General features: G+C 38.7%; 3 protein-coding genes across 5 annotated transcripts; 1 reads left to right on the top strand and 2 right to left on the bottom strand.

The window, feature by feature from the left end:
• Positions 1 to 1,161: 1,161 nt before the first annotated feature.
• On the top strand, positions 1,162 to 10,908 carry LOC102700646 (pentatricopeptide repeat-containing protein At1g76280). Of its 3 annotated transcripts, XM_006660674.3 has the most exons (15): positions 1,162 to 1,409; positions 1,492 to 1,549; positions 1,649 to 1,706; positions 2,083 to 2,276; positions 2,377 to 2,484; positions 3,262 to 3,444; positions 4,103 to 4,526; positions 4,625 to 4,791; positions 5,535 to 5,630; positions 6,519 to 6,698; positions 7,539 to 7,766; positions 9,063 to 9,206; positions 9,383 to 9,571; positions 9,696 to 9,815; positions 9,896 to 10,908. In XM_006660674.3, the coding sequence occupies exons 1-15, from the start codon at positions 1,396 to 1,398 to the stop codon at positions 10,331 to 10,333; spliced, it is 2,601 nt and encodes an 866-aa protein (XP_006660737.2). In that variant the 5' UTR covers positions 1,162 to 1,395; the 3' UTR covers positions 10,334 to 10,908. The 3 variants fall into 3 exon arrangements, with proteins under 3 accessions (XP_006660737.2, XP_015696792.1, XP_040383427.1); XM_015841306.2 differs by having other exon boundaries at positions 1,492 to 1,706; XM_040527493.1 differs by lacking the exons at positions 1,162 to 1,409; positions 1,492 to 1,549 and having other exon boundaries at positions 1,633 to 2,276.
• A 4,018-nt stretch (positions 10,909 to 14,926) lies between these two features.
• Positions 14,927 to 15,858, bottom strand: LOC102700366 (protein SOB FIVE-LIKE 4-like). Its single transcript, XM_015841124.2, has one exon. The coding sequence runs from the start codon at positions 15,697 to 15,699 to the stop codon at positions 15,217 to 15,219; it is 483 nt and encodes a 160-aa protein (XP_015696610.1). The 5' UTR covers positions 15,700 to 15,858; the 3' UTR covers positions 14,927 to 15,216.
• Positions 15,859 to 18,941: 3,083 nt separating this feature from the next.
• Positions 18,942 to 21,251, bottom strand: LOC102717464. Its single transcript, XM_006661277.1, has 5 exons — positions 21,201 to 21,251; positions 20,500 to 20,661; positions 20,343 to 20,396; positions 20,091 to 20,240; positions 18,942 to 19,322 (listed from the first exon to the last, which is right to left on the bottom strand). Exons 1-5 carry the CDS (start codon positions 21,249 to 21,251, stop codon positions 18,942 to 18,944), a joined length of 798 nt encoding a protein of 265 aa, XP_006661340.1.
• Positions 21,252 to 23,115: the final 1,864 nt, after the last annotated feature.

Genomic DNA, 23,115 nt, shown 5'->3' with positions numbered 1-23,115 from the left:
CTAGGGCTTCAGCCCTACTCCTGATCCTAACTATGTATTGAAATTCTATTTTAAAATTTTAAAAACTAAAAATAAAGACAAAATTATATAAATTCAACTAATTAAGCTCTATATTTAAAAAAATTCCGGCTTCGCCACTGCTCATTATCATCGTTGGACGGCGCAGCGCAGGGACTGAGCAAGTTTTGCTTACCCTATCCATGCAAATGCAACGGTGTCCTCTGCGACCAACGAGCGAAAACAATCCACCGCCTACAAACTGGCTTCCCTGAGGCTCGGTGGATCAGATCATCCTCATCAAGATCAATCGATCGCAGTGCTTCCCAGCAAACTAGCATTCCTTCCTCACCTGTTGGTGCGACAGCAGGAAGCTGGTCACCAAATCAAGAACAAGGGAATATGACATGAACCAAATTATAAATTTTTATTTTAAATTTGGTGTTGATTTGTTCTTTTTCACCATAATTTATTTTTCAATTTTAACTTTTAGATCATTAATAACACGTATACAAAAATTTTATTTATAAATTATATTTCGTTTACAATATACCGTTTAGTTTGTTCCCTGACACGCCCAAAAGATGACCATGGTCATTTTAGCTGCATGGTCAATTTGAAAAGAAATAAGCAAATAAACAATAGCATCTTCAAAGGCCAGCAAAGAGCTAGGCTATGGCATTCCAGGGCGCCATTTTAGCGCTAGCAGCGGGTGAGGTCAAGGTTGAAAATCGAATCGAGAGGAATAGCCCCAAGCCCCCAACTTGTCTGTTTTTACCTTTGGGTATCATGCTCTTGAGCTGATGTACAAGACATCCATCTCAATACAAAGATATAAAAATCTCATATGTATTCCCCCCAAAAAATTGAATCCATTTGGAAGTGTGATGAACATGAGAGCATGAGACCATGGGACTTTTTTTCCTTCCTTTTTTTTTCAAAAAATAATAATTACACCTAAGTAATTACGCTAGAGGGTGAAAAATTATCAACAGATGCAGAGCCTATCCCATCTCATAGCAGCCCAATGGGCCTAAACCGATCCTTCTTGCCACGTTGGGCGGCCCGGCCCAAGCCGGCCCACTAGCAGACTTGCCTTGTTGCCCTCGCTACTCCAACCGAGCCAACACGAGTTCCCCCCGGCGTCATCACCAGCCACGCCGCCGGCACCGCGCGCGCCCCACGCGCCCCACGCGCCGCCGCCTCCTTGCTCCCCGGGGGCCCGAGGTGGCGCCCCCCTCATCCGTCTCCCCCTCGCGTCACCAGACCTCGGCGCCTCGCCGTCGCCATCGCCGGTGCGGCCAGCCAGCCAGCCCCGCTTCCCGGGTGCTCGCACGACGCGCGTCGCCACCGCGAAGGGTTTGCGCCCAGGGGGTCAACGGCCTGCATCTCCCGGAGATGCATAGAATATTGTGGGTGAAATCGTCCGGTGGAATGGTTTCGCGCGGGTCAGGTGTCGCCGTGATTTCACATTTCCACTTTTGCTGTGTGTAGATCGAGAGCCGCTCGCCGGTGCACCAATTCCTCCGCGGCACTCAAGCCCCCACAAATAGTACTGCAGAGCTTCTTCCTAGCATCGCTATGTTCTTTTCTTTTTCCCCCTCAGGTGTGCTCCTGCGTGTTTTGGGTGCTGAAGTTGCAAGTTTTGCAGGCGCTAGCCAATGCGGTCACTGGAGTTCACTCCGGGGAGGCCTCAACTTGTTCAAACGGTGATGGACTTCCCACCTTTTTGTTTTTACTGCCATTTTCCCCTTATTATTATATTATTATGCAATGCCATAACCGTCATTTATGATATTATGATATAGTCATGTGCTTGCAAACTGCAATATCGACTTGTTGGTACAAATGGTACTCTATATATTGTAAGAAACGTGAACTCAGATCAAACAGGGAAATACATGCTTTTCTTTTTTTCATTTATCAGTGTTAGTAAAATCTGTAAGTTCCGGCACAACCGCCTAGCTCACTGCCTTGCTAAATTTATACCATGCGATCCTCTGGTTTTAGTGGTACTCATGTTATATTGTTGTACAAGTGAATTTTATGCATATAAGTATATAACCAACGGTGTGATGGTTTCAGAATATGATGAGTTTAAATGGATGACCAGTTTTGCAAGTAGATCCATTCAAGCAGATATTGTCGGTGCTCTTCGCAGAGGTGATCGGCAGCAAGCATCCTTGTTGCTTTTGAATCTTCAACAGACTAACAGGCCACTGACTTCAGAGGATTTTCATTATATATTGGAGTATTGTGCAACAGCACCTGATCCTTTGGTAAATCTTCTGTTGAATGCATTTGTTATTCTATGCATGGAGTAACAGTACAATCATTTTGATTAGATCTCTCTTTTGGAGCATTTTCAATTATCTATAGTTTGTTATGGAGGCTTTTGAACTCATGGAAGAGAAAGCTGTACATACGAGTCAAATAGTACACAGATCTGTCACTCGAGCTCTCAGCAAAGGCGGGTATTCAAAGGAGGTAATCCATACTTGTGACTTCTGAATCAAAATTTTAATTTTTTATCCTTGCAAGGTTGAAATTTTGTCCGTGTAATCATGCACCGTTGTCTATGTGTTCCAAACAGAGTGTTCGCACTAGCTCTGATATCATGCTATGGAAATGACTTTTGTGCAATGAACATCTGACATTGTTTATACATGCAAATTGAAAAAGGAACTTATGCGCTACATGTCATGATAATTTGGTCACCTTAGACTTTGTCATGTAAAATTGTGACTTTAGAAGGAAAAAATATGAAAAGAACAACATATGGAAGGTTTATTATGTAATGTTGAAGAAATCTATAAAATATGTGGTGGTGGTGGTAGGGCACCTACCAGATTCACTGATTCACCCCGGCCATTACCTCCTTTTAAGGAGTATATATGTTGGCTGCTACAAGTGCACCTTTGCAAAAACAGGGATGTTAATGAAGTGTGAGGCAGCTCAATTAAAAATATGTATATCTACTCTATACTGTATATTATCCAAAAAACTGATATGTGCATTCTTGTATGCACATCTAAGGATATCTTTACTCTTTTTAGCAAAACCTTTTGACAAAAAAAATGGTCGTTTGATCAATATTTTTTTATTATAGACATAGGTATGCAATTATGTGCAGTTTAAAATTTCTCATATATGCCCTTGTGTTATTTGTTTATCAATACATAAAATCATGCCTTAATAGCTCAATACTTATCGATGCTTCAACCAGATAATCTACTACTTGTTCACAACATCTTTCCAATGTAGGCAATTCACTGGCTGACTCTTCTAGGTGAGAAAGACAGCAATCACCTTTCTTTGCCAATTTTTAACATATTTTTAAGCGGCTGCGTGAGTACCACAAAGCAGAGTGATGTTGAATGGTGTCTAGAGAAAATGGAAACATGTCTTCTTGGGAAGTCTGAAATAACATACTGTGAGCTCCTGAAGGTCTGTTCCAACATCCTCAATATGCTGATATATGGTTCTTGGATGTTCGTTTTCATTGGACTCCTGTTGTGATCTTGTGAATATGATGCAAGCATGAGAAGACAGACTTGCCCATTATATTTTCTGCTTGTTTGGTCCTGTTTTTAGTTAACGTATGATGTGAATACCAGACTCTAGCAGTGGCAAAGAAAATCATATCAGTTTGTTTGTTCTTTTGCCTTTTTTTTTCTTTGTCAATGTTTGCATAGTGTTGATCTTTGTTTCTTCTGCCTCTCTTATTAAAAAAAACACAATTTCTCCTTTCTATATTTGTGTTTTGGTCTCTCATATTGGTGCATTCCTCCTGTTTTATTGAACACTTTATCTGACATATTTTGTGGGATACTTCATCTCTTACCAATTACTCCCTCCGTTCCATATTATAAGACTTTCTGGGATTGTCTAGATTTATCCATGTATTAATGTATATGTTTTGTATATGTGTCTAGATTCATTAGTGCACAAATAAATCTAGACAAGGCCAAAAAGTCTTATAATGTGGAATGGAGGGAATAATTTACATTCTGTGCTGACTGCAATATGTTAAATTCTCATTCCCTCATAGTTTCAGATCCAATATTGTGAAATCTTGCCTATCTGATTATTATATCCCTTTTAGCTTGCAGTTTTTCGGAGAAATTTACCTGCAGTTCATGATATATGGAAGGACTGCACTAGGAATTATCACCCAAGCATCATTTTGCATAGGAAATTTGTGAGGGCTTTAACTATACTAGGGGATCTTCAATCTGCATATCGTATCATGCAGCATATGGTAGTCCTTGCTGGACGAAGCACTGACCATATGAGGGGGTCTTCTAAAGGAAGATACCAAAGATCAAGACTGGACATTCCTGTACCTGCTTTGACTGAATTAGAAGACCTCAAAATTCTATTAGGCTGTGACCTGCCATCATCATTTCAAGGAAGGGTGGAGGAATCTGAGAAATATTCAATTGATATTCAACCTGAGCAGCCACAGGGGGAAACTCTGTCATTGGAAAATTTGCAGTTGAAGAGTTATGTTGAATTCATTTCTACTGGTCTGTTCTGCCTTCCATTTACTTAAGACATTCAGTATACCAGTGAGATTAATTGTAATGAGATATGTGGTACTTATTTATGTTCAATCTTGTTCTAGGTAACAATCCTTCTGACAAATTTGACCTAGACAATGGGAGGATGGCAAAACCATTAGGATCGGTACCAGCTACCATAAAGAAGTTTTTGCGTTGTTCTTTCAATGATATGATACATGCCTGTGTGCAACAGAACAATTCCCAGATAGCTGAGCAGTTATTTCTAGAGGTAGCAATACATACAGTTTTGTTGGCTACTGTCTCTGGTCATGAAAATATGCCATTTTGGAGACACATAATATGAAACCTTGGAAATCTTGAAAATCATATGGATCGATTTGTCGTGAGAAGTACTTTGATAATACTATAATGTTCTTGGGTTTCCCAAGTATATTACAATAGACATTAGTGGTCCAATTGCATTTGGAAACCATGTCATTATCCAAGTGGCAGGCTCTTGTGATGGGAGGGAGTAGTACATATTGTATGGCTGTGCCTATGCAACCATCTCTGGATTTTACCCTAGTTATTTCTCCCATTCATTAAATTTTGAACATTTCTTTGTTCTCGATGATTGTTGTATTCCTGTATGGTGATATCTACTTTTTAGCTGATTTTTTATGTGATGTTCCTATTTAAATTTAGCGTGTAGGATGGGCAGTATTTAAATAAAAGATCTCAGTCAAGTTGTTCATACCTTTGTTTGTCAGATTTATTAGCTTAGAAATTTTCCTCCATAAGATAGGCACAGCATTGAGGACAAAGTCCATTTCTACAAGTGGAATTATTCCATAAGCATTTATGCATATTAGAAACTATTTTCTTTTTCTCAATGTGCTATATTAGTGGAAAACATAACGGCAAGCAAGAAATATGCAGTTCCTACTGTAATATTGAAAGCACTTTGACCAAAACTTCTTACATTGTTTAGAGAACTCTGATCTTTATGTCAAATAACAAATTTCTTCCCAGATGCAAAAGATTGGATTGCAGCCATCACGATTTACGTATGATGGTTTTATCAAGGCTGTCATGGCAGGGAAGGGAGCTGCATATGCCATCAAAGTGGTATGGTACTGATAGCCTGCTGTCAATTATGATGTATCCAGTTCCCTCGAAGGATATGAACGATAAACTGATAATTACACATATTTATTATCTTCTGAACCCCTGAATGTACTCCCTCCACCACAAAATACAAGCATTTCTAACTATGAATTTGAGCAAGTACTTGTGTAGTTGCTTTTATATATCTGATTTGGATAAAAGGCATGTTCTGCTTTCTGTTTTTGACATTTTGTGGTTTCAGTTTTCTTTAAATAAGTTCTTTATGCCATCCATTGTTTATACATCGTGAAAGCTACAATGCAAACTGAACTTTAACTATTCTGCTCCCTCTGGTCTCAAACACTCGCTCCGTCCTAAAATATAAGTATTTCTAGAATTCAAATTTGTACCACAGTATAGGCGTTTATGCATTGATTCCCATGATTTCAATCATTCAAACGATTCCAGAGAACCAGATGCTTAGAAAGGCAATCTAATCAATTCAAAATTTAAAAATTGACCATTGAAGTGACTGAAAATGAATCTTTTGACTTCTCCTTAGTCTATGATAAACAACCTAGAAATACTTATATTTTGGAACAGAAGTAGTAATTCATTTCGAGCATGCTTCCCTCAAACTTTTTAATGCTTCTGGTTCCAATACCTTTTTAAAATGTTAAGATTGGTTATACAATTTTTTTTTGTAGATTTGCCTCAAAAAAATACTTGCATGATATGATAATTTGGGTTTTAGAACAAAAAAAATTGGTGCTCAAAGTTGCATTTAGGAGGCCTTGTAAATGTCCAAAACTAGATACATTTGTGATTGCAGATAGTTATTCATCATATTAATATATTATTAGTACATAGTACTATTAAGCTTATATATCGCTTCCTTGTTTTTTCCAGATTGAAGCAATGGAGAGAAGGGGTATTGAACCTTACAATGACACACTTGCTGCTCTCTCAGTTAGCAACAGCAGAAGTTCACAGTTGGATCTGGCTGAGGACTTATTGGCAAGAATATCAAAGCCACGGCCAAAGTATATACATGCTTTTAATGATTTGCTTGCAGGCTGCGACATTATGGTAATGCATTGGCTCCGGAAAGAGATTTCCTGACATGTTGTGCCCCTGTCCATATCTTCATCTTGTCATTGTTTTGTTTTGACTATTTATTCTATCAGTAGTTCAATACTGATTTTCTGCGGTTATGATATATCATAGTTTTCATACTAGTAATCTTGCCCCATGCCTGTATGTTGCAACAAGTCTCAACTCAATATACAGTCACAATAGAACTCTGTTCAGCCCCATACCTCTAGTCAGAAAAGAGCTCTGTTCAGCCTGTAGGATGTGTGCAGTCAACACAAGTTAGCTTTGAAATTATAGTTCAAAATCTAGGTTTCAGTCATATGAAAACGATGCAGGCAAGTTTATCATAACAAAAGCTTTCATGATGTTATATTTGTGTTTTTTTTATTGTGCAAAAGAATTAAGTAGTTCTTGTTGACTTGGAAAAGTCCAAAACGACATCTTGTGATCGAAGGGAATATAACTTTATAAATCTAAAATATAAAATAAAATGCAATGCACAACTAATTATCCTCAAATCTTATTGTACGAGACTTGGCCACCTAAGTATAGTCATTGCAAAGATATTTTTATATAAATATTTTGTGTATCACAAACACATGCCCATATTTGCATCCACAAAAGTTCTGAAGTTGGGGGGTGCATGTAGAACCTAGCATCACCCCAACTCTCTTTTAAAGAGTAAAATTTTTACTTTTCCTCAGTACTTAATGGTTTATGCTATATCAACAACAATTCTTCTTCAGCTGTCAAGCATATGACTCTGTCAAAAAATACGTTGAAGGTTGGTTGTTTATGGAAGGTATGAACTAAATCTTTTCATTGTATTTGTAGAATGAACCAGAAAGAGCTGTGCGCATACTAGCTGAAATGAAGCATCTGAATTTGAAACCGAATCTCAGGACTTATGAGCTTCTTTTTTCTCTGTTTGGTAACGTCAATATTCCCTATGAAGAAGGAAATGTGCTCTCGCGTGTTGATGTTTCCAAAAGGATCAGCATAATTGAGATGGACATGTTAAACAATGAAATCCAACACAGTTTTGTGTGCATGAAAAACCTGGTAAATTTACTTTCCATCTGTTGTATACATATCCCGCTTATGTTATGTGATAATGTTATGTGCATTTTGGAGGAAATAGAAAAGATCACAAAACATAGAAAGTTGTGTAGAATCCTAATACTCCTGTCCAAAAATATAAGGGATTCCAGGTTGTTTAGTAGAGCTTAATGTTAAGGTTAACTTTGATGCCCCTAGGACTTGAATACTTGATTGGAAAATATCACTCCTTTTGATGCAACTACTAGTGAGCAATAAATATTGTGGCTGGATGGATTAGGAAAGTAGTACCCCAAAAGCCCTTATATTTATTGACAAATAAAGAAGCACAAGATCCCTTGTATTTGTGGACGGAGGAGGGAGTATGCTATTGCTACATGACCTCTAATATTGTCTTTCGGATTAGAGTCTTGACATTTTGTCATTTTTCTTAGAAAAGTTGTGAATTTATCAAGATGGTTGAAATTTGGTGCTATTAAGTATTAAGGAACTTAGCATGCAAGTGTCTAGCCATTCTGTATGTAACTATAACATTTTCATGACTATATTTATAATTTATTAGTGGGTACATATGTAGGCACCACTATTTTGCATACCTCATTATCATTTCACTTGTTGAATCAAAGCTATTTGCCAAAAGTTCTTTTCTTTTTTCTATTTTAAGCAAGAGAGGGAGGCCTCTCCCGTTTCCGTTACCAGAAATGTTTTTTCCCTGAACGGCAGGAGAACTGTGCATCATTATAGTAAGAAGAAAGGAGTTTAAGAAGACTCAAAACAAGCCCGTCAAAACCGGGGTTAGTATAAGGGGACACCAAAAAGAAAGAAAAACAGAACTACGAGCAGCAACCAAACATGCTCTATGACCAAAAGCTATTCAGACCTGTGGCCCCCACCATACAGCACAATTTGGCGTCATCCCTATTGTCCTGCATAAGCATTGAAATTAGGCAACCCCCCCCCCCCCCCTCTCAAAAAAGCAGTCATGTCCATGCTTCCTAATCCACCAAGTTACCAACACAAGTAATGAATTGAAACCCTTGCAATGTTGCATATTAATTTGCTGCAATGCTTGGCGCCACCACTCAATGAAATGAGATCATTACCAGAAACGTTAGCATAACAGAAATTCTCTTATAGAACACTATGTGCCACTCACACTACTGTGATGTCATCCCAATCAGTGAAAGTGAGATGGATTTCTACTCCAACTCAGTTCTCTTCTTTTCTGTGTAAATATCAGCTCTGTTAAAACTTCAATGTTTGCATTTCTAGATGTTTTAAAGTTTCTGTTTAATTCAGATACGAGCTTTGGGAGCTGAGGGAATGATAGAGGAAATGCTGAAGTACTTGAATGTAGCTGAGAATGTCTTATGGAACATGGACCCTTATCAGAAAAGTGATCTCTACTGCATCGCTTTACATGCTTTGGTCAAGGCCAGGGATGTATGTACCTACAGCCCTTTACTGCTGGATCTGTTGTGTCCATATGATGAATAGGTTTCTTTTCCTTTTGTTTGGAGATGACCTAAATAACGTTTTTAAATTTCTTTTTGATGCTTGAATTTTTTGGATGATTATGGAACACGGTTGAATCTGACAGGCCTTTTTTTTTTTTGCAGTTCCGCAAAGCAATAAAAACTTTCATGATCATGAGATCATGTGGACTTCCAGCCAATGCTGCCACTTATAGTATTATGATAGAGTGCTGTAAATTGTTGCCTTGTATCAAATCAGCTAACGCTTTGCTATCCTTGATGCTCCGAGATGGGTTTTATCCTACCATTTTGACTTTCACATCTCTTCTGAAGGTTAGTCTAGTTAATGATGCAGCTGTCACTAGCTGGAGGGATTAATAATACGCTTGTTGATTCTTTTCTTTTAGTTGACCTGGATTTTTTGGGCCCACTTGAGCTATCTATTCTTTTCTGACAGGTTGTATTGGCAAGAGAGGATTTTGAGGGGGCACTGGATCTGATGGACACATGCATAACAGAAGGAATTCAGCCCGACATTAAGATTTTCAATGCAATACTCTTAGAGGCATTCAGAAAGGTTTGGCTTTGATAAGCTTGATATACACTTTTTCCAGAAACGATGGTGAAGTCTAACTCATTTCTGAACATCCTGCACAGGGTCAGATTCATGTCATTGAATATATAGTTGAATGTATTCGCCGAGCTAAAATCCAACCAGATCAATCAACTCTTTGGCACACATTTTGTGCATACGTGGATCAGGAACTGTACAATACTGCAATTGAGGCATTGCAAGTCCTGAGCGTGAGAATGATATCCGAGGAGGCCGATGTTCTTAAGGAAAAAGGAGTAATTTTAGAAGATCTAATCCTCAGCGAAGCGCCAGATGCTGAATTACGGATCATGAAGACATTTGAAGCAACTGAACATCTTTCGACAGCCTTACTGAACCTGAGGTGGTGTGCAATAATGGGTTCCACAATATCATGGTCACCAGAGGATAGCCTCTGGGCGAGGAGGCTGGCATCTTCTTATGATGGTAACAGAAGACCACATATAATAACCAGCATTGTGCCTGAGCGTTTTGTGGTTTGATAAGTTTTTCCCGAAGGACCTGTATATACATATTGGCTGTCTTACTCCTGAGGGTTGAGGGCCCTAGTCCAATATTTAGGAGAAGCATATTTTCACATCGATTGGACTGCTCCCATGCAATCCTCCCAGCTTCATCTGCTGTTCAGAGCATCAGCAGCACTAAATCTGTACCAACTTTATTGACGGTGATGAAAAGATTGAACCCCACAGCAGCAGCAGCGGGTTTTTGGTGACAGCAATGCATGTCTTTTACAAGAGCAAGAGATGAGTGTTGCCTTGTTACTAGCAATAACTGCTGCTTATGAGCCTCTGAGACTGACCTGTGAATTTTGATACATTGTTGTAACGAAACCTGTCGGACACACTGATAAAAATGTTGTAGTTTTCCATAGTGGAGAAGCACCCTAAAAACGAGAGATGCACCGAGCATTTTTTATCGGCTATTGTCATGTATACCATCAATACACTTTACTACTACCTGGTCTGGAGCCTGGTTCCACAAACTTTTTTTTTCTCTTCATTTGTCCCAGCAAAGACTTTATCTTTTGAGTAACTAATGCATTAATGTTTAATAAAGTGAGTAACAAATATATTGGAGTTTGCTAAAATAGAGGGTACATCACAGCATTGGAATTAAAGAAAAGAAAGGACAAATGAAATGGAGTTTAATGAAGTGAAGGAAATTTACCTCTATTGGTTCCAAAAATAATTACTTCTAAAATAATGCTAATAAGTTGAACATTTTAAACTTTGACTAGCAATAAAGAAAATAAAAAACATTAATCACGTAAAATTATGTTATTAGATTTATCATTAAACAAATCATTATAATATTATTGAATAATTATACTGTTGCGTCATAATTGGCCCATGGGACTCTACCGTGGCTGGACCGGGCCAGCACTACACGTCCTCTCAATGGGCCGCGGCAATGGCTTCAGCACGTGGACAGGGACCGTTACAAGGTGTCGTGCCTAATCGGGCCGTGCCAAGTCGTGCCCCTCTCGTGCACCCGTGCGGCGCACCACCGCTTGGCCTCCGTGTCGCTGCGACGAATGGCGTCACGGCCTCGCAAGATGACACCACGAGGGCGAGCGCTCGTCCAGGTGGTCGGCTCGCCGCCTCCTCGCCCGCGCTCGCCGCGCCGCGTGTCGCGCCACCGCCACCGCCTCCTCCTCTCCCCGCCTCCGCCCGCGGCTGCCGTAATATTGGCGAACCACCACCCCCCCCCCCCCCCCCCCACCTCTCGCGAGGAGGAGTTCCACGAGGGCGATGATGGCGTTGGGGGCGGTGTTCCACGGCGCGCAGATGATGCTGGATCTGGCGGTGGCCGGGCTGTCGCTGGTGGTGGCGCTCGGCCTCTTCGCCGTCGTCACCACCGTGCTCTGCTCCGCGGCCTTCCTCCACCACTCCAAGCCCGTCGCGTCATAGCCCACCCGCCGCTCATCCACCACGACACCCCCTCGGTGCGTACCAATCCCACACATCACTTCATTTCCGGTGGAAATGGGGCTAATGATTTGCCCTAGCGTCGTGTTCCCCCTCCTGACGTAGACACGTTTCAGTTTTCATTCTGGGCGGAATTGGGAACGAACAATTTTGGGTGGGTGATTGTAGGAGAAGCGACACGAGGACGAACTTGGCAGTCCATGGATGTCGAACATGATTCCTCTAGCAATTTATTTTGTCGCGCCGCATTTGCAACAAAATTACCCAAGTGTGAGAGGATGCCTGCGGGCTGCAGCCTTGCCCTTCTTGTGATTCTGTCTGGTAGGTGGTCCAGGGAAACATCCTGGATTGGTTGTACTCCCTGAAGATTGTGCTTACCTGTTGTCTCTTTGGTTTGAAGAATATGTGTTGTCAGATTACGCACGGTGGCAACCTGGCGGATAAATGCTATTTCTTTTGGAGCTTTTGAGTTGTTTCGTGCTGTTTTTTTTATAATTAGGTGAGCATTTCTTTGTTGGTCAGAAAAAATAAAACAACAAAAGAGAAGTAAAGATAATGATCATATATCTGATTCTTCTGTTAGATGGATAAACTACTGCTCAGCTAAACGACCAAAGTTAGGAATTTAACATTTGGTGGTTTTGTGTTTACCTGGGCAGCTTTGCAATGTGAAGGTATCATGTTCAATCGTATGTACAAAGGCCACTCTATTAGTAAAACTAGTATGGTAGCCTGTGCAGATTACGCAATAGCATCGCTCTAAAATTTCTCAGATAATAGCAATTATACTTTCACATTTTTTATGAAATATATTTAAAATGACAATATAATTTTAAACTCTAGTGTAACTTGACCAAACTAATACCAATTAATATAGTAATTCATGCCCATAAAGCTAACACGATGGATCCTTTAGTAAGTATCTAACATTACAACAAATTAAAGATATATAAATTTTATGGTGTATTTGTTTCTCTTCTTCCATCTATGTTTATCTTTAGACTATTAGTTGCATCTTTTCACTGTCTCAGATGATATTCTTCCACCTACTAAATATAGCATATTCTATCTTGTATTATGTGTTGCCCTTCTATGATCACCAGGTTCTATTTTATAGTTTTCTAAAAGTCCCGCTAGCCGTCGGCATCTTACTCCCCTCCTTGCCTTTGTCACTTAGAGATGCTCATGTATTTGTTGATTATTTTGTTTGGACCTTGGTAAATTTTTTTGGTTTGTATTTCCTGCTAGGTCGTCTCAAGCTCCTTTACTTGGCATGGTTTGCAATTTACGTCATGCATGGTCCCTAGAACGACTTCTACAAGCAAGGAAACATTTCTAAAGCACATCAGAGTCTTTTTAATGTACAGTTGTAGGTATTGCCATTTTGGTTATCAAAATGCAGCGCATCTTGTTCTTGTCTAGATAAAAACGAGAATGGTAATTCTTCTAAAGCAATTTATATATCTTCTCTTAATCTATACCATTATAATATGATACCACCATGATGGTGTAGATATCTCTTGTTTTGTCTTATGAATGTCGTAATTTCTAGCTGTGCAGCCCACACATTCGCATTGCTATTCCTTTAAGTAGTACACTTGTAATTGAGGATATCCTTATATAACTAATTAATGGCTAACATTATATTTCACGGGATAATGTGAAGTAATTTGTTGATAGCTAAAATCAAACTGTATGTTACGTGATCTGGGTATATACGGGTGGAATAACAAACATATCCTTAACGTATAACACAGCTACTTGTTTTCTTTATTGTGTGAGCCCCTTAATTTATAATTATTATACATTTTGGTAAATTATCTATATTTTTCTATGCATGATTATCTTTACAATTTGTTAAGTAGTCCACTCATATCATCTTAGGTCATTATTTTTATGTCTATCATTTAAATTTAATACACATGCACCTAGCTACTACGTAACATCTCTGGTCTCATAATTTTAATCAATATCAAGCCCATTTTTCCGTCTTGTAATTTTATATTCCAAATTACCCTCAAGCTTTTTACACTTACATTTAGTTTTAGGTGACCTTTTATTTTAAAGAATGTTTTAGGTCACTGGTGACCTTTCATCTGAATTTTGGATACGTACATGCATTCTTTGATTAATCTAATCTAGTTGACCTTTATAATTTGCCACCTTAATCTAGCATTTGCCATGGTATTTAACATTACAGTTTTGTTGCAATCCCTTTTGTAGTTTCCATGCTTTTCTGAGATAATTCGACAACCCTTTTGATCAAACTCTATGATGTAGTAAATAATACTCAAACTATCATTCCCTTAAAATGTTCCCTCAGTTCTTTTTCTTATTTCTTTTTTCAGGAATTTGATGTACCTTCTTCTGCATATGCATAGCAGAAGATGCTCCATTCGATGCCAGAGCTTCCTTCAGACACTTGAAGTAGATGCAAAGAGTAGTGAATCACAATTATCAGGTGATAGCTCGATGCACTTGTAGTTGTATGAAATGTTATGTTTACTTGTACTATTCTGCTGACATTATCTGTTTGTATTGTAAATTCTCACTTAGTCAATCTTAGCAATGTTTAGAGTTTTACATCTTACAGACCTTATGTACATTGTTTTGTTCTTTTATATGGAGGTATGGTATGATGGGATATTTATATCCTCGAGGCAATAGATCTCATCTAAAAATGGCACATTAGCTGTAGTAGTATTGCTCTTTTCTTATATACGATGTCCATGGGCAACAGTTGATGGAACAAAAACAGGATCTATGTTCATCATGTTTTGTTGTAACTATATGTTGTATTAGAAGTTGGATTAAATTAGTTAAGAATGGTTGAAATTATCCGCAGAAGTGAAGCAAACCAGGACCTATAAACATCATGATTTGTTGCAACTATATTTGTCAGTAACAGTCACAAAGTTTTTGGGTTGATGGGATTGAGGAATAGGGTCGAGGATTGTGTTATGCTACTTGTAAGAGGGTATTCACAAGGTGGGGATGCAAATGTCCCCATGTTCCTGTGTCGAGGAACTCTGCCTTCGGCCCCGTGTCCTGTGACTACAGTCCTCTACAGATTCTGGGTAAACCGAGAATTGATTAGATTGAACTACCCTTTCGGGTTTGTGATTTCAACAGTTCATGCTTTGAGAAATGTATCTAGGAAATATGTGGCTTTCTGTACTAGAATTGTTTTTGTTCTTATAGATAGAATAGATAGGTGCATACAGTTCTGAATGAGATGATAAAAGTTATGGCATTGAATAATAATCAGAGAGCCGCAATTGGCTTTACCTATGAGGGTGGTTAATAAGTGGACAAAAACTTGGAAGACAATTGCAAGGACCCTCACATGGCCTTCCATTCTATATGCCTCCTACAAGAATTTTAGCTTGATAAAAAAACATAGATGAGGATACCCTACAAAAATTTTGCAACATTTACCAAAAGAAGCTTGTTCTTGAGGAGCTCCGTCTCTTGTTTTGGCCTCTTCTACTGATCTTCTCCTCTCCTTTCTTCATCTTGCCTACCTTTTTGTTGCAGCTGATTGAGAGCTTGGGGCGTATCTCGTCTTGTGTCTCCTTACCATGTTCATGTCTGCTGCCACCATTCATCTGATGATCTCTATCTTCTTTGCCTTCTTGTACCTTCACTTCAGCTGGCCCGGTGGAGGCATCAGAAGCCAAGGAGTCATAATCTGCATCATCATTTGCATTGCATTTGTCGTCTTCTCCTCTGTGGTTCACATTGCTATAGCCAGTGCCATCGTCGACGTTACTTCCTTCACTGACAATTGCTCTCACATCATCACTACGAGTGGGGGAGGCCAGGTACATCGTCCAGCCGGATTCATTACTGTTGCACTCCTCGCCATCATCCTCAGTGAGCTGAGGGGATTCCATTACAGGAGATGGTAGAGACATAGAAGAGAAGAAAGGCCAAAGACCAAGGGGCAGAAGGAAAACAAGTCAGAATGAAATTGATGGGAGAATTCTAGGAACACTGACTCTTATGCTTCTTCTGAATCCCAAAATAAAATGCAGCACTGAAAGGAAGGCACTGTTCTTGATCTTCTTTGTGCTTCTTGACCTCCCACAATCTGCAAATAGCTTTGAAACCTTTCACCAACTTGCTATCTTCACTAGAGAGGACGAGCAGAGGAAGGAGAGTTGGCTTGCATGAGGTGAAGGCCAAGAATTCTTCAGAGGATGACTGTTTTGCCTATGCCTGTATCTGTATGGCTTGCATCTTGTGTGAGGAAGTGTTTCAAGGGACTGCAGAAAGGATGGCAGTGCCTTTAAATGGGAAAAGATGGCCTATCCTTCCAACTGTCTCCATAACTTTTCTCAACCATTTCTGTACTCTCTCTTGTCACCAAAGCCAAGAAGAGACCATTTGCTTACAGTGCCAGTGTTTACAGGTATTTCCATCTGTAGTCCATGTGGCACCTCATGGTGGGGGACTGGCAGAGGCCTGGAGAGAGGTAAGAGGGAAAGGGAGATAGATACACACCTGCTTCGTTAGGCAATGATTTTGTTAGGATTAGAAGGTTACAATGAGGCTGGCATAGCTCAAAAGGCCCCTTGTCGCTGCTCTGTCAATCGGCCTGTCATACAAAATGCTTAGCTTGTTTATGACACATTTCCCTCGGATTGCAGGACCAGGCGAACATGTCTTTTGTTTGCTTTAGTACGTGTATGCAGATGATTATCAACTAAACTCAGTGCCACTGGATTCCTGTGCTGTATATTTTTCTCCCCACTTTTATTCCAATACAATAATACCCTGCAGTTGAAGCAGCAGTATGATTATTTTTATGGTGCAGCTGCACTATCAAGGTGGATAGCATTCCTGATATGTTGTGCTACATGGATAGATTAAACCTGTTGATTCTGCTCCTTTTGTTTGTTTTTGCCATTGCATGTCAGCAAGGATTCCTAGCTTGATTATGTGGCATCCTTTCCTCCAAGTCGGAGGAACGAACAAGCCTGACTTGTTTCTGAAGATTTCAGGATGGGCTTTGGGACAGGTGAGAGGCCAGAGCTTGCGGTCCTTGTAAGAAAGTTCTTCGGCCTAGTTGTTTCCTGTGCTGTGGTACCCGTCGTCTGTTGGTCATGTGAATTCTGGACCTGCTTACGCGGCAACATGCTCTGTTCTGGAACTTAGAAGTGTAGGGGGGTGTTTGCCAAATACGTATTTGCAAATAAAAAATAATTTGTGAATAAAATTTTTATATATTTATTTTTAGTGATCTAAAAACTAAGACTAAAAAATAAACTTCAGTAAAAAACTTTTAAAATCAACTTTAAATTTAAAATTTTAGCTTATAAACCGAAAGATTGGGTGAGATTGGCTGCACTCGAAAAAGGATGAGCTGTACTTATCAGTGATATGTAAAACAAGATAAGTTATTAGTGTATAATTAATTGAGTCTACTACAAACTTGAAATTATTTAATTGTTTAGCTTAACTTCTATATAAAAGTATCTTGAAGAAGATGCATCATAATAGTTTGGGAAGTGTACTCACCAATAACGGAGAATCAACTCAGCCTTTTAGGTTGTTTGAACGCAACCTAAGAGGGGCAATGGCTACTCGGATAAAGAGTTCTCTAGTTACCGATTTCAATTATGTGACTTAATTTGTAAATCCTTTTGAACTTCATATCATTGCATATTTGTAGAGTACCAAGCCAATAAACATTAAAGGAATTTACGGAGGATTAGAATTTTCTTTATCAATCACAAACATCGTTACAACATAGCCAAATAACCTAACATAAAGCGCTGCCTCCTCCCCTAAATTCACGCACGAAATTTTCCCTAGTTAGGAGTTAATATAAACGCTTCAATTTCTCTCCGATTTCTGCATGAACTGATGAAGTAATGAACTGTTCCATGTCAAAATACAACATATTCACACGTGCCGGTCAGCCCTGTAGCTACCGTTTACTACTTCGTCATATTTTTTAAAAAAATTATTAAAAATTAAAAAAAATAGTCACGTATAAAATAATATTTATATTTTATCATATAATAAAAATAAAAATATTAATCATATAACTTTTTTAAATAAGACAAAGAGTCAAAAAATTCTATAACCCGTTTATTTTGGCACGGTATGCATCAGCTCAGCTGTATACCTTGGGCTCCCCTGTTCCTGAAAGCCCCAAACCCGTTGACCTGTGCACAGCGTGACGCGACGCTCGAAGGAGATAGATCGATTTGATGGGGACATCCCGCGCTGTAGTTTGTGCACGACGTGATTTGGCCCCGAGACATGCGTCTTGCTGCGATCCTGTGGTGCAGTCAGCGCTTGGTGCTTCATCTTTCTCATATGAGAGCATGCGCACAATTGCATGCTATAAGTCAACTATAAGTATATTTTAAAGAGATAAAGAGGAAAGAGATGAGAGGTGGACCACTAATTTGTAGCCAGTTGTACATGGACTTTAAGACACAGTGTGTATGACATGTGAGATCATGTACTAATGTTTTGTAGCTACTATTGTATAGATTGACTATAGATGAATTAGAGCGAGTACTTGACCGTTGAACTTGCTCTCAGCACGTGCAGATCTTACCAGGGTTCAAAAAATCACTTCGGGTTTTATGAAAATTAGTGATAAACCACGATGGCCGATGAAATCTAGATATATATTTTTTCAAATATTTAAATTCAGTTTGGTTTTTTTAACTTGACCAAAAACCGAGTGATTTATGTTATCGGACCGGTCTGGAAAGATCAAATTTCACTAAGGCGAAACTTTTTATTAAAGGGTCTGAACCGAGGGTAATCTTTGTTATTTTTAAAATTTTTGACTCCTAAATTAATAAAATAATGGTCAGAGTGTCTACCAACTAATTATCATATTTTTGTGGTATCCTACAGCAAATTCGTGATCTTACGGTGTCCACCGGGTAATTACACGTTTTTTCGGTGCCATCTAGCAAATTTAGCAGCAAGAGAAGTAACTTTTGCTCCTAATGTGACGAAGTGAACGGGTAACGTTCTAAATCTTAAAATCACTAAAGTAGATTTATTTTTATTTTGTTGGCAAATTACAAATGCACTGGTAATATACACTGACAGTACGTTGTACCATAAAACTTCTCTTTTATTAACCACAACGGCATTAATCAAAACAAAGCACTAAACCTTTTTCTTAACCAACACAACCTGCTGGTCCTCCATAGTAGAACAAGTACCCATCCTTCACTGCAAGATAAACTAGACTACGGTCATAACACTCTAGCCTGTCAGCCATGCACTCCAAGCTACTTGGAACAGGGTCCTGGGCATGGCCTTTGGAGTCGAAGAGCTTCATGTTCTTGAAGTATGCCGCTCTCCTGTCACCTTCTTCAGCGAAATGGCCACTGCCCATGGGAGGGCCTCTTCCGTTCTTGGGGTAGCTCACAAATCCGCTCCATGCTACTCGAGAGGCACTTCCAGTCATATCAGGGCAGAGATCTCTTGGAAAATGTCCCAAGAATGAGGGTGTGTCTAGGTCATCTCGGTACACTACCCAGTCTCCAGTATCAGGATCCTTTAATTTTGCATTCATAAAGGAGATATGTATTAGTTGTGTGATTCGTACATCATGCAATATTTTGTTAATTGAATCAGCAATGCTTTTCGAAAGAAAAGATGTTCTGAACATTAAGATAGACACGGCAAGCAACCCCAGGACGGAGCAATGCACAAGAGGGAATCAGTTTCCAGTTAAGCCTTAGGGCAACAAAGACAACCTAACATAGAGTAATGCAAAGTACTAATCCTTACTTCAGAGAATTTTATGTAATTTGTTTTACACATAAGTATTATGTTAAGAATACTTCTCTAGCTCTAAATCCACGTTAAATTTTTTTTAGCATCAAATACCTTATCACTTCATTAGAACCGAAAGTTGCCTTCATTTTGATTTTCCAAGCATTTATATAAAAATAATATAACTGTTAATCAGTGAAATTATTTTTTAGCGTGAAATAACATGTATAATAGGTTAGCTATAATGTCTCCTAAAAATTAGATTGACTACAATATTGGCTCCACTATTCTTATCATATCCTTTTCTCTTACTTATATATTTAAAAATTTTGAATTAATTTTTAAAGATGATTACGTAACCTTTGGGGGATTTACTACGTTATTGAACTAGGAGTATTTTTTTATTGATTTAACTAGAGAAGTAGGCAACCTTGGGCTTATTTGTTTTAATTGTTTTTCAAAATACATTTTCTCACCGTATTTGAGCTGCAATTGCTTAGCATTATACGAATTTACTTACAGTAAGTCAAGTAATGAAAAGACATACCGTGTGCAAACTAATTATGATGTAGCGATCTTCTCCATTATAACTTGAGGTAGGAGCAACTGCTTGGCCTGGATAAAGTGCAGCGCCGCTTGCAGGCACGAATCCTGGGCATCTCAAATTGTAGCAGCCTGTCTTTGAGTACGCATCCCTCTGCAGCAGTGATAAGATCAAAGAGGAATTGCAACAAATTAATTTGCATGTCACATTCTATTTCTTCCAAATAAATTTTAATGCATCAAACTTTACACTTACTGTCCAAAATGTATAGAAATGGACGTCGCTGTTATTATACAACTCAGGAAACACCTGCAAGGAAGGCAATAATGTTGCAAAATAGTTATTTTCATCCCACAAAAGAAGTTATTTATTTGTTTCTACCGATTGAAATTTTTCAAGGAGTAATGTTTACATGAAATCCAACTTCGAAGGTATTGACACCTTCTGCTTGTTGGCTAAAGGCAGCTATGCACGCTCCTGACACTTGGGAATGGCCTATGTTTTCTGAGCCCCACACGCCAATTTTCGCTCGAAGACCGTAGAATCTGCCTTCCTGTGTGCGGCACATAGCGCTCTAGAGCAAACAGAAAACAACTCACATAACTCACAACCTCTGAGTGATTAGCATCTAAAATCTAAATCTACTGTTTACTCAGTTTCACCTTATAAGACTTTCTGAGCTTAACTAGATTTAAAGAGGCTTAGAAAAAGAGGGGTGCTTACATGGCCAATCATGTTCTCATTGATTTCCGAAGATAAATTTGCATGCCTTTCTATCGAGTAGTGTGCTCTAGCGAACTGCTCCACAAAAATAGTGCTATGATTATTGACTTGTTCATTCCCATATATTGCAATATGTGCCTTAATGAGGAAGTAATAAAAATGCAATTTACCACATTCATGTGTGTAGGAAGGAAATTCTGCAAAGGGATATATATTTTATCAAAAAGAATTTTATTAAATCAGATAAGCAAATAAAGAAATCTTATTGGATTATTTCAATGGGAGCGGTTGCTTCTATAAATACTTGACACTTGTCAAGCCCAACTCTTTCTTATTTCCACTCTCCTTCGGACCACCACCTATTTCCAACACTCACCCCTTCAAAGATACCTTACAAACTGCAGCACCACCACAGGGGAGGCCATTGTTCATGCCCTCCATGCCACCTCCCTCGTCCTCGGTACAGTTTAAGTTACTAAATTTTGTCCAAATTTTTTAAAAAATAAGAATTTTTGTAAAAGAAATACCAATGGTAGAGATTGATTTATAGAGTTGTTTGATGAAAGAAATCCGTGAAATATGTAAATTTTAACAAAGATCAAAGTCCAAAATATCGTTAGCCCGGGAAAAATGAAACAGAGCACTGTTGTGCAGCCTAGGCAGCGGAAACTTCTGGCCCAACTCTAGCACCGAGATAATAGGTGTCTTGAGATTTGGAAAAAAAAAAACTCAAACCCATGATAAGTAGCAAAACTATTTTAAAATTTAGGAATAACACTAAAAATTATCCGTGGCATGTACTAAAGGAAAAGTATATAAAACTCACGAAGAAAAACCAGCAATACAGTACCAAAAGAGACCCACTGATTTTTTTACCTTTTCCTTTGAAGAAAAGTTCCCATGCACTCCTTTCGATTCCGTTGAGATAAGATAGCAATGAGAAAATAAAAAGCAAAACAAAATGAGTATCACCATAGAACCCATGAGTGTAAGAAAGCACTTCTCCTCCTTTGTGTGAAATGCAAACTATATAAGAGAGAATATATAAGCCCCTTTTCTTTATTGAAGGATTGTAATTATGATTTCATTAAATGTTTAGGTGTCAGCAATAAATGCACGAAGATACTATGATTTGAATGAATCATTAAGTAGAATATTTAATAGCATACCATCATTTAGATCAAATATCCTCAATTTAACATAAATGGGGTGTTCAAATTTCACTTCATTTAAATTGATAGTGCTATAGCCTTGTTTTGGATTATCTAATTTATTTTCTTCTTTTCAAAACTTTGTTCAAACAAAGCACTCACAAACACACACCATATAGCTGTTAGAGGGTATAAATTTACTCTACAAAGCTCAAAAGTTCTTTTTTACCCGTGTTCCCAGAACATTATATATAGAAAATTTTTGCATGAAACACGTTGTATAGGAGTTTGAGAAGCGTGCAAATAAAATTCTATAACCCAAAATCAGAAAAGAGTGCAACCTACATTTGAGAGGATTTTCTTATTACTCCATTAAATAATGTAACCATTTCCTATTAAATGGTGGGGGTGGGGGGGGGGGGTACACTTCATATAGCATATACACTTAGTTGACTGGTAAATTGATAGCAAGTTCATTCTCGATTGGCTGCGTATGATTTCCTATTTGGGCCACCAACTTCCCAGACTACTCAGCTTCCTTCACTGGTCCACCTCCAATGCAACCTCTCAGCCACTGTATGACAACTACGTATGCGTTCGATTATTTAGGCTTAATATATTCACTTAAATATGAAGGGAAAAATGTCAATAATAACATTTTGTATTGGATAGAAGCCAAGATGTATTGAGCGATCAAGTTCTTGCATAATATAGGATTTTAATTATGTTGCTCTCTATCATGAATTTAACTTTGCAAATAGAATATATTGTGTTTAATGCACTATCATATAACATGCGTGACTGCTGAGTTTGTGAATTCATAACTAAGGTTGCTAATCTATACTACACTTTGGATATCGATTCAATAACGATGTGTCAACATAGACTGATTATAAACCTCTTGACCTTATAGTCAATGGTCAAGTAGAATAAGAGAAAATAGGTAGTCAACAATGAAGAATCTAGATAGGAGTTGTAGGGAGTCTTATTATTACCTCGTTCTTAGTCTAGCCCCCCCCCCCCCCGCCCCCCGTCTTCTCCTTCCTCTTCTTGCCCCTTTCTACCTTGTTGCCATAGGATCCAACGAGTAAGGGGCCGAAGCTCCTCATCACCCATGCTTGGTCCTCCTTTGCTAGCCAAAATGCAAGATGACT

This window comes from Oryza brachyantha, chromosome 9 (genome assembly GCF_000231095.2).
Source record: "Oryza brachyantha chromosome 9, ObraRS2, whole genome shotgun sequence".
NCBI lineage: Eukaryota > Viridiplantae > Streptophyta > Magnoliopsida > Poales > Poaceae > Oryza > Oryza brachyantha.
The sequence above is the reverse complement of the archived record's forward strand: the minus strand, read 5'-3'. Positions and strand labels throughout refer to the sequence as shown.

Excerpts from the sequence above, each read along its gene's own strand:
- LOC102700366 (XM_015841124.2), bottom strand. The coding sequence starts at position 15,699 with ATGTCTCTACCATCTCCTGTAATGGAATCCCCTCAGCTCACTGAGGAT.
- LOC102717464 (XM_006661277.1), bottom strand. The coding sequence starts at position 21,251 with ATGGAGGGCATGAACAATGGCCTCCCCTGTGGTGGTGCTGCAGTTTGT. Across the intron at positions 20,241-20,342 it reads ATTTCTATACATTTTGGACA|AGGGATGCGTACTCAAAGAC; the intron begins GTAAGTGTAAAG and ends TCACTGCTGCAG. Across the intron at positions 19,323-20,090 it reads TCATAATTAGTTTGCACACG|GATCCTGATACTGGAGACTG; the intron begins GTATGTCTTTTC and ends GCAAAATTAAAG.
- LOC102700646 (XM_015841306.2), top strand. Across the intron at positions 6,699-7,538 it reads TTGCAGGCTGCGACATTATG|AATGAACCAGAAAGAGCTGT; the intron begins GTAATGCATTGG and ends TTGTATTTGTAG. Across the intron at positions 7,767-9,062 it reads TTGTGTGCATGAAAAACCTG|ATACGAGCTTTGGGAGCTGA; the intron begins GTAAATTTACTT and ends TGTTTAATTCAG.